This window comes from Oncorhynchus keta, chromosome 6 (genome assembly GCF_023373465.1).
Source record: "Oncorhynchus keta strain PuntledgeMale-10-30-2019 chromosome 6, Oket_V2, whole genome shotgun sequence".
NCBI classification, from domain to species: domain Eukaryota; kingdom Metazoa; phylum Chordata; class Actinopteri; order Salmoniformes; family Salmonidae; genus Oncorhynchus; species Oncorhynchus keta.
Genome location: NC_068426.1, coordinates 43,759,008 through 43,770,332, shown reverse-complemented (window position 1 = coordinate 43,770,332; position 11,325 = coordinate 43,759,008). Strand labels below are relative to the sequence as shown.

Here is an 11,325-nt window from a genome sequence, read left to right as displayed (position 1 = left end):
TAATTCTATGGAGGACCTCTCGTAACCACATTATAGAACCATTCTGGCTGCCTTATTTTGTGCTATCTGCAGTCTCGTTAGGTCACCTGCACTTGCATTATTCCAGACGACAGAGCAGTAGTTAATTTGACTATGGATGAGAGCTTGTTAAATTTGTTTTAGGATTTGCTCTGGCATATCCTTCTGAGCGTACAGGAGGTGCCGATGATTTTGTTGCAAAGCTGTGAAATGTGTGATGACCAAGAGAGACTGTTGTCTAGCAGCACAGCTGCGTCTCTGAAACCTGTTCTATGGGTGTCCTGCCAACTGTAAGGAGGGTAGTTTCTTCCCTCTCCTCTTTGTACATATTAGCATTGCCATGGTTTTCGTTTTGTATTTAGCACTAATTTGTTTGGGTTATCCAATTTGAAATATTTCATGTCAGATTCAAGAGCCTCTTTAAGCTGCCCTGCAGAATTGCCTGTTACTTAGACAGTGGTAGCATCAGCAAACATTGTTGCCATAACATCGGAGCGCCCCAGAGGGAGATCATCTGTATACAGCAAGTACATAAGACATCTTAGGCAGCTGCCGTGTGGCACATCACAGTATACAGAATCAGGTTCAGAATGGGCACCATTTATAAATGTATATTGTTTTCTGTGGACAAGATAGGACCGTAACCATCATATGAGGTGGTATCAAATCCATAGTGACACAATTTCATCAAGGTGATGTCACATTTCAAATGTGATGTCTTCACTATTATTCTACAACGTAGAAAAGTGTAAAAATAAAGAAAAACCCTGGAATGAGTAGATGTGTCCAATCGTTTGACTGGTACTGTAGATTTGAATCATGTCCTATCTTGTGGTGCTATTATAAATACTAATTTGTTATGAAGAGAGAAGGCTAATGATTCTATTGACAAGTCAGAGAGAGGCAGTCAAGGGTTAAATGAGAGAGGAACTGAGAGTGCGGAACTGTGTGTGTGCAGCGCTGGCCCCACCCCCTTCTCCTGCCTGATCCCACATCCTGTGTATTTGAAAGCGGGCCTGCAAGTCCTCCCAGAGCTGAGGGGCCAAGCTGTCTGCTAACTCTCTCCCCCCTCCTCCATCCTCCCCCTCTCTCTCTATCTGTCCCAGGCTGGAGCAGCCATCAGCGGCTCGCATTCCACTCTCCCTCCCCTGGCCCCACATAGGGAATCTCTTCACCTCTCCCTCCCCTGGCCCCACATAGGGAATCTCTTCACCTCTCCCTCCCCTGGCCCCACATAGGGAATCTCTTCACCTCTCCCTCCCCTGGCCCCACATAGGGAATCTCTTCACCTCTCCCTCCCCTGGCCCCACATAGGGAATCTCTTCACCTCTCCCTCCCCTGGCCCCACATAGGGAATCTCTTCACCTCTCCCTCCCCTGGCCCCACATAGGGAATCTCTTCACCTCTCCCTCCCCTGGCCCCACATAGGGAATCTCTTCACCTCTCCCTCCCTGGCCCCACATAGGGAATCTCTTCACCTCTCCCTCCCTGGCCCCACATAGGGAATCTCTTCACCTCTCCCTCCCTGGCCCCACATAGGGAATCTCTTCACCTCTCCCTCCCTGGCCCCACAGAGGGAATCTCTTCACCTCTCCCTCCCCTGGCCCCACATAGGGAATCTCTTCACCTCTCCCTCCCCTGGCCCCACATAGGGAATCTCTTCACCTCTCCCTCCCTGGCCCCACATAGGGAATCTCTTCACCCTCTCCCTCCCCTGGCCCCACATAGGGAATCTCTTCACCTCTCCCTCCCCTGGCCCCACATAGGGAATCTCTTCACCTCTCCCTCCCCTGGCCCCACATAGGGAATCTCTTCACCTCTCCCTCCCCTGGCCCCACATAGGGAATCTCTTCACCTCTCCCTCCCCTGGCCCCACATAGGGAATCTCTTCACCTCTCCCTCCCCTGGCCCCACAGAGGGAATCTCTTCACCTCTCCCTCCCCTGGCCCCACATAGGGAATCTCTTCACCTCTCCCTCCCCTGGCCTCACATAGGGAATCTCTTCACCTCTCCCTCCCCTGGCCCCACATAGGGAATCTCTTCACCTCTCCCTCCCCTGGCCCCACATAGGGAATCTCTTCACCTCTCCCTCCCCTGGCCCCACATAGGGAATCTCTTCACCTCTCCCTCCCCTGGCCCCACATAGGGAATCTCTTCACCTCTACCAGGGCTCAACAATAAAACATGAAACTCCCAGAAAATATGTTCTGTTCCAAAGTTTATCCTGACACTGGCGTGGGTGTTTTTTGGTGTGTTAATTTACAGACTTAATCAAGTCTGATTGAACAAATACTTACTTTAGATACCTCTGTTACTGGGTACCAGTGTCCTATCTCACGGTGCCTGTTGTATGAACCACAAAGAAACCAAAATACTTTAGATACCTCTGTTACTGGGTACCAGTGTCCTATCTCACGGTGCCTGTTGTATGAACCACAAAGAAACCAAAATACTTTAGATACCTCTGTTACTGGGTACCGGTGTCCTATCTCACGGTGCCTGTTGTATGAACCACAAAGGAACCAAAATACTTTAGATACCTCTGTTACTGGGTACCAGTGTCCTATCTCACGGTGCCTGTTGTATGAACCACGAAGGAACCAAAATACTTTAGATACCTCTGTTACTGGGTACCAGTGTCCTATCTCACGGTGCCTGTTGTATGAACCACAAAGGAACCAAAATAGTTGTTTTATTGTGTATTGTTATGTCATTACCATGTAATACCTTGTAATATTGACGTAAATACCAGGTAAATACTGTAAAATAAAGTGTTACCCAAGGTTGTGCACCAATAATTTTGACTCCACACATCTAAATCTTTTGTGAGTTTTTTGGGGAAAAGTCCCACCTAGCCAATTGCTGTGGATTCACATCGTTTATTACTTTGAGCCACGTAACTTCCAGAAATAAGTCATTTCCAACGGAAGGAGGCACAAGGAGACATTGAATGATTTGACTCTTGGCCACTACAGATGTTGTGTATAGAAATAAAGTCACACACTATATATGCTCCCAACAATCTAATGGATAAACCAATGTTTCAGCACACAGTGTGTTTTCTGAAGTGTTAACTAGAAATTTTGTGACCAGTGTCGAGAGCTCAAAAAAGGACTGTACTCGAAAAACTCATTTTATTTATCAAAGTTTCATATGCCAATGATCTGAGTGTGAAGTTGGCTGGTTAATAAATCTGCAAAAGACTTCAAATGCAAGAGCACAATTTCACACCAACATTTAGCGTTGGCAGCAGAAAAATGCATGTTTTTTTGCCTACCACATGGTTAGCCTACCGATCAAGTACACTATACACACTTGGTTATTATTTACTGCTAAAGAGAGCACCTTAGCTAGTGCAAATAAAATGTAGTAAGAGTCATTTGCAGATTATTTGAATGTCTTTTGGTCATGCATCGCACACCTTTGTGGGAATAGACATGAAAGTAAAAATTGCGCTTTGCGTAATGCAGAATTGCTAATCTAATGAGCTCGATATGTGCGCTTGCAGATCTATCGACTGAAGTATCGATCTGTAAGTAAAAAGATAAACTCAAGTCTCGCAAACAATCGAAACTAAAACAACAATTGATCCAACGCACTACAAATGTAGTCTGAAAATCTTCCCACTTCAATGCCTTTGAGACATCCAATCCATTGAGAGTATATATATAAATGTCTCGTTGGGTGTAAAGGAGTCTAGGTAGCTACACGAAAGGCAGATACAATACTCAATGTTTAGACATTGTAAATACGACCAAATTGTAACAGTCCGAGGTAATTGAGCTGTGGACTGCAGCTGTGGAGGAGATGAAAGGTGAGCTGATAACGACCAATGCTAGCAACCCTGTGGTATCTCCAGTCGCTAAAGCAATACTTGTTCATGCTAACACTAGTCTCCCCTTGTGTTATCTTACCTAGACCAAACCATAGAATGGTTAATGGTTCTGAATGGCCTACAGTCCATAGCTATTCGGCTGGTATGGAAAACCAAAACCGGGCTAGAGTAAAGAGCAGACTGTACCACTTGCTCTCTGTTCTCATGATGTATTTCTCCCTCTCCTCTTGAGGCTCCATCTCCCTCTTTCTTTTTAATCCCCCATATTTATTTTTCTGATTTATTTCATCTTCTTTTTATCTCTATTAATTATTGTAACCCACCTCCTTTCTTTCTCCTCATCTCATTCTAGTGCTTGGAGAAGTTCCCTGTCATTCAGCACAACCCGTGAAGCCCTGACGGCCATGGAAGGAAACCCTGTGTGTGACGGAGAGACCAAATTCCCAACAATCCTTGTGGAGGAATGTTCCACCCTCACACAGCCCACCCCCACAATTAATCCCCAATGTTAGTACACACACCAACCCCAAAGCTAATGATGCCAAAACAAGAATCAGTGACTCGGTTTGGTTTTGTTCTCTCCCCTGAAGTTTGAAGCATCCAGAAACTATTTGTTTGTGTGTGTTCAAGTGCGTATATTACGGAAAGCTGTCAGTCATACTCAATGCAATACTAAAAGCGTGTGCACCTTTACCAGTGTGTCTTTTTATTTCTGTAAATGTAAAAATGCTGATTGGGTAGTGTTCATTAGATTCCAGATGGATAAAAAACAGACTGAAAGAGGGACGAACTACCTGGACTCAAAAGAATAAGAAATGAAAGAATTTCATTTTCTGTTGTGTAATATTTGTTTTCCGTTTTCCATTGCATGCCCTAATGAACACGACCCTGATCTACAGGGATAGGTGAGCCTTGTGTCACGATGTGCACAACTGGTTGAAGGTACGTCAGGTGCAGGAGAGCAGAGGTGGGTGATAACAGGCACACTTTATTCATGCCCAAAAGGAAAACAGCGATAATTCCCAAAGTGCACCAACGGTACAATAAAGAAAACACACGGGGCAAACACATACCCGACGCAAACCAGCCTGATGCGAACCAGCCTGATGCGAACCAGCCTGATGCGAACACATACCAGACGCAAACCAGCCTGATGCGAACCACACATAACAAAACAAACAATTCCACACACAGACATGGGGGGGGTACAGAGGGTAATAAACATTTAATCAGATGAGCGAATGTGAACCAGGTGCGCGGAAATCCAAGACAAAACAAATGGAAAATGAAAGTTGGAGGGGCGATGGCTAGAAGACAGGTGACGTCGAACGCCGCCCGAACAAGGAGAGGTGCTGTCTTCGGCGGAAGTCGTGACACCTTGTTTTAGATAAAGTGCATAGACAAGCACTTGCGCTTTGCTATGAGTGGCCTAATGTATAGCTCTTACCCCCTCCTCTCTGTATCAAACCCCCGAGCTGACAAGTTACATATCTGTCGTTCTGCCCCTGAACAGGCAGTTAACCCACTGTTCCTAGGCCGTCATTGAAAATAAGAATTTGTTCTTAACTGACTTGCCTAGTTAAATAAAGGTAAAATTAAAAAATTAAAATTAAATCAAAGACTCAATGTCCCAGTATGGGGTATGATATAAATATGATGTGCATGTGTTTCTCTGCATTGGATTATTTGAGACACTAATTCTTCAGCAATTCTAAGATTGTTTTGTTTTTAGTTTGAGTGTCCACTGATGTGTTGGACAATTGTTTTCAGTTTTGTCACATAATGTGTCAATGTCATTGTTGCTTGTACGATTATCTAAGAAAAAACTGGTTTTTGTAAATTTTTTGCAAATGTATTAATAATAAAAAACTGAAATACCTTATTTACATAAGTATTCAGACTGCCATGAGACACTACATTTAGCTCAGGTGCATCCTGTTTCAATTGATCATGCCCAAAATATTTCTACAAGTTGATTGGAGTTCACCTGTGGTAAATTCAATTGATTGGACATGATTTGTAAAGGCACACACATGTCTTTATAAGGTCCCACAGTTGACAGTGCATGTCAGAGCAAAAACCAAGCCATGAGGTCAAAGGAATTGTCCATAGAGCTCCGAAACAGGATTGTGTCAAGGCACAGATCTGGGTAAGGGTACCAAAAAATGTCTGCAGCATTGAAGGTACCCAAGAACACAGTGGCCTCCATCATTAATGAATGGAAGAGGTTTGGAACCATCAAGACTCTACTTAGAGCTGGCCACCCAGACAAACTGAGCAATCAGGGGGAGAAGGGTCTTGGTCAGAGAGGTGACCAGGAATCTGATGTTCACTCTGACAGAGATCCAGAGTCCCTCTGTGGAGATGGGAGAACCATCCAGGACAACTATCTCTTCAGCACTCCACCAATCAGGCCTTTATGGTAGAGTGGTCAGACGGAAACCTCTCCTCAGTAAAAGGCATATGAGAGCCCACTTGGAGTTTGCCAAAAGGCACCTAAAGGGTTCAGGTCACGAGAAACAAGATTCTCTGGTCTGATGAAACTAAGATTAAACTCTTTGGCATGAATGCCAAGCGTCACATCTGGAGGAAACCTGGGACCATCCCTATAGTGATGCATGGTTGTGGCAGAATAATGCTGTGGGGGTGTATATTCAGTGTGGTGCCAGGACAACAACCTCTCCCTCAACGTGAGCAAGACAAAAGAGATGATCGTGGACTACAGGAAAAGGATGGCCGAACATACCCCCATTCACATCAACGGGGCTGTAGTGGAGCAGGTTGAGAGCTTCAAGTTCCTTGGTGTCCACATTACCAACAAACTATCATGTTCCAAACACACCAAGAAAGTTGTGAAGAGGGCACGACAATGCCTTTTTCCCCTCAGGAAGCTGAAAGATTTGACATGGGTAACACAGATCCATTTATTCAAATGGCCGCCCTGGTTGACTGACAGGCTTCCCAGACTGCCTCCAATCTTTAAAATGTTCCTTAAAGTATCTAGTAGTAGTGTACCAAGTTTCATACTTGTACCATAAAATGGAAAATAATTTAATCTCTCAACTGGACTAATGAGGATCAAAATAAACAAATAATTGATATTATGGCCAGTTGTGTCATTGTAACGTGAAACCACATTCTCTGACAGCACCAATCTTTAGAATTATATCTGAGATAGATGCTATTCCTTTGGAATCCACGCGGAGGAGCTCGCTCTACACCACTAAACGAACCCTAATTTGTTACAGTAGGAGAAGAACGCTCTCATTTTAAAGGTTTATTATATACAATTATTTTCCATCATCGCTTTCTGGAGATGAAACCCGTCTATAGCGCCCTAATAATCCAAATTATAAAAAAGCACTATCAAATGTCCATTACCCGTTATTCAAAAATATCTAAATTAACTGTAACCTATAGTCTATAAAAAAAAAATGGTAGATCTTCCATTATTTGTCGTAGTTTCGTCCAATCATGCTAAATAATAGTCTAATCTAAGAAAACCGACGCGCAGAGTTAGTTAAGCTTTCTATTTACGACCTACCTATACCAAATGAATATGCCCAAAGGCTAATGGCAAACAGTGTCAGCAACGGAGACTTGAAAGAGTAGGTTAGGCGAAACCATAGCTGCGTTGACGTGTTGGACGTACTGCGGTGTGTTAAATTGAGCGGAGTCGAGAGGTTTCTGGTTGGAATAAAAACGAGGGCGACAGGAGGAGGGGTGGGAAGCGGGGTGGATGACTGTTGGGGGAGGGGTGGCGAGGGGGGAGAAGCAGAGAAGCCGAGGTCAGCCTGAGGTGCCGCTACAAAGGCTTTCTAATACCTTCATTCATTGATTTCGAAGAACACCACCAAGTGGCATATAGCAGAGATAACACGACTGCAAGTTTGGGCAAAATGTCGGGCCAAAAATGTGCACGCGCAGAGTCCCAGTCAGCTAGAGCGTGCACTAACTAACCAGACAGTCCTATGCGAGTTTGGGACTAGAAATTAGCCACTGCCTTTTCAAGTAAACCAGTTTAAAAAAACACTATTAGATATTAAATAGCCTTCATTGTTCTTACAGCATTGCACTCCACATGGTTGTAACAACCAAGTTGCAACAACTCATAGCAGGCTACTTGTTTTTTTTTTTCATATATATATTTTTTTACATTTAAACGAGGATGTCCCATCAATAACAGTAATGCTGTAAATAATAGTCCAAAAAGGTCTAGCTATACAAAAGTGTTGGCTATACTATGAGTTTCTTGAAATTAAATGTAGTATCCCAAAACACACAATATATTTCATGGATACCTTTGTGTTGATAACAAGGTCTTCCTGGTCTACAATGATGTGAGAAGATAATGTGATGTAGGCCTATGGAACATATCAGTGAATGAAGGGTCCATTCTTCTTTTGTAACACTGGTTACCAAATAGGCCTACCTCTCTCCCTTATAGGAAATAACATTTGACCAGCATGTGCCATTCAAACAATAAATCAATGAGAGTTGATTGTTTTCAATTTTTTATTAAGATTATAAATTTAACAAATATTTTCTTAAACAGTTTTACCCGGTGATATACCATTTAATATGCACAAAAAAATACAAGAATACAAAACAAAATATGAAGAGGAAGTCTGGAAACATCTTTCAGTACACATAGTGCTTATAATGTGTGGATGTATGGCTAAATCAGGAGCTTGCCTTTTTAGAACAAAAGGTAATAAGATTTAAGAAAATAAAACAAAAACTCACAAAACCAAGCCATGTTGGCATCATGAATTACTGTGAAGGCTTGATCAATAACTTTTTGTTATAGGTTAAGAGGGAGTGGGGAGCTCAACAAACAAAACTGTCAAAAACTACCTGGATTTATTAGATTACACATGCACTCTGGGAGTTGGAGTAGCCTAATTCATGGTTCTGATCAGAGGTGAGGTGGGAAGATGGGTACAAGTAGCAGATCAATGGAGACACAGCAAGCTGGTTCAGAGTTAATGCACCCAGGAGTTCGATAGGGAAATATAAGTCTGAACCATTGCGCCTTCACCTGTCAATTTATATGTGGTGAGAATGTACCACATAGTTCCCATGTAACAAAGCCTACCACTGATGTGCTTAGAATAAGAGTCTATACACAAGGTTTAAATATCAACCCAGAGATAGATGCATGATACCCAAGTACAACACATCCGTGCTTGTGTAATAAACAGCCTGCCACAGCGTTATGTTAGTTATTTTGCCGAATGAAACTGCGACGCAAAACAAAAGCATTTTGTAAAGCCATCCATGGCCACACTTTTCCAGTTAGGTTGAGCTGGGGCTACATTATATGATTGCTATTCGGTCACACTACTTGTGTAGTGTCTTTAAAACGAGACATTGTGTTCAAAACTGTTCTGGAGTGATCAACAACATGATCCGCGATCTAGACATTCAACCACTTTCAATGTTAGCAACAAATAGCTACCAGTAGTATGCGTTGGGTTTAAGGCAACGAAATCAACTTCGTTAGATAAAATTCACAACTACTATGTAAAATATGTTATGTAGACATTGTAGGTTTAAAATTAAAGCTTTGCCCATCACATGCGGCAACAACCTTTCTCTCCCTCCCTGTGAAAACAAAAGTCAACAAACAAAACGGTTCAATTTTTAAATACCCTTTCCTGCTAAAAAATAAAGCCGATTTGATTTATACTTTGTACAATTTCATAAAGTGTTTCATTCTAGTTTACCATGGAGTCAAAAAGCTACTATAGCTCTAGTCATTGCCCCAAGACTCGATAGGGCTTGTTTGCTACAGAACTGTCCGTTCAAGGCGAAGGCTTGCTCTATGTCCGCCTGTCTGCTCACCAGCCCCGAAAACCCCGAACCGAAGATCGAGATCAGATTGGAAATGTTCGAAGTGTCCAAGTGTTCCGAATTTGCATAGGAACAATCCTCAAATTTCGCTCTTTTACACGGCGTAAAATCCGGTACCTCCTCAATATCGGATATATAATATTCAAAGTCAACCTTGCGTTTCTTGCCTGAGTACTGTGCGCCCTGGCAGCACTGTTGGAGAGACGCGCAGCAGTCCTGGTGAAGGTACCCATTCTCCACAGTAGTCACTACGTGCGTGTCCAAATCGAGCACCGTCGTTTTGTTGCAGTGTAAGTTGTTCACCGGGGAAAACTCGCAATTCGATACAGGGTAAGCCTCCGCACAACAGCTCTGGTAAAACGAGGGCTCGGTCTCCTTGCAGACTTCGTCGCTTTGGAGAGAGAGAGGCGCGGAGCAGGCGGAGGGGGGTTGCATATGCGCTGACTGCACTGCTACGAGTTGGCTCACTGGCAGCAGAGCACAACACAGACTCACCGGCTCGCTCACCCCGCCGTTGCCGCAGCAGTCCCCCCTCTGCTCCTCACAATCCTCGGACAAATCCAGCGGGTTTAACTCCTGGATCTCGTTGCAGACGGTCATCACCTCTTCGTACTGCTGCATCCTGTAGATCTCCGCGTACTTCTCGTTCATGTAGACCTGTCTGGCGTTCCTCAACACATAGGACACCAGGAGGTTTTTGTGCAGCTTAATGCCTCCTCTCTGCGTCCTGGAGTTGTGAATCTTCCGTAAGGAAATAGATATTAGACTTTGTGCATCCACTGCACACTCCGTCGTGTTGATCATGACGGTGATCTAGTCGTTTCCCGCTCCTCTCTGACGCAGAAAAGCGACTTTCTCTCAGTGGAAGTCACGATATTTCTATTGGGGGCGAAGGCTAAGTCAGCTCTGTGGTGAAACATTGAACACGGCTGTCCGCTTCCCTCTGTAAGCGAGCAAGAAATCATTTGCTTGGCACACATTGCCGGAGTATATATATTTCGAAGAGTCTGCCCACAACGGCTTGCGCCAATAGAGACCTGCGTTCGCCATTGATTGACATGCAAACTCCACCCATTTGAGATGATCAGGCCCTATCAGACAGAGGCGGTTCTTCTGTGCTATTCAAATTCCAAACGGACTTTACCAAACCGGAATGCTCTCATGAGACTCTCTGGGCTTACAGCGCCCTGTCAAATAGTACAAGCCTACAACATGGGTGAAACTATTTCTGACTTAAAAATGTCTATAATATTGAGGATATTAATCTTCAAATTATTTTCTGATCTTAATTCTGTTCCAAACAAAACATAAAGTCTAGGGCACTTAAACATGAGTTTTAGTGTTTAGAATAAGAACATATTGAATATTTGTCTATGCACATGAATGATATTAATTTCTCATTTGATTGATTGATTCATTCTTGAACTATCTCTGAACTATTCCGATTACATTTAAATATATATATACTTATCAGGTGTAAATAAAATGTGTGTACATTTTAAAAGCCAACTACCCCATAATACATACATGTTGGGCTGTAAAACTACAATCAGGAATCAGTGGAAATATGAACTATTTTTCTATGAAAACAAGAAACGACATTGACAATGACACTG

The 11,325-nt window shown here is 43.3% G+C and overlaps 1 protein-coding gene across 1 annotated transcript; it reads right to left on the bottom strand.

The window, feature by feature from the left end:
* Positions 1-8,354: 8,354 nt before the first annotated feature.
* On the bottom strand, positions 8,355-10,680 carry LOC118385554 (immediate early response gene 5-like protein). The gene has a single exon (XM_035772778.2). It carries the CDS (start codon positions 10,511-10,513, stop codon positions 9,590-9,592), a length of 924 nt encoding a protein of 307 aa, XP_035628671.1. The 5' UTR covers positions 10,514-10,680; the 3' UTR covers positions 8,355-9,589.
* Between the last annotated feature and the right edge of the window lie 645 nt (positions 10,681-11,325).

Excerpts from the sequence above, each read along its gene's own strand:
- LOC118385554 (XM_035772778.2), bottom strand. The coding sequence starts at position 10,513 with ATGATCAACACGACGGAGTGTGCAGTGGATGCACAAAGTCTAATATCT.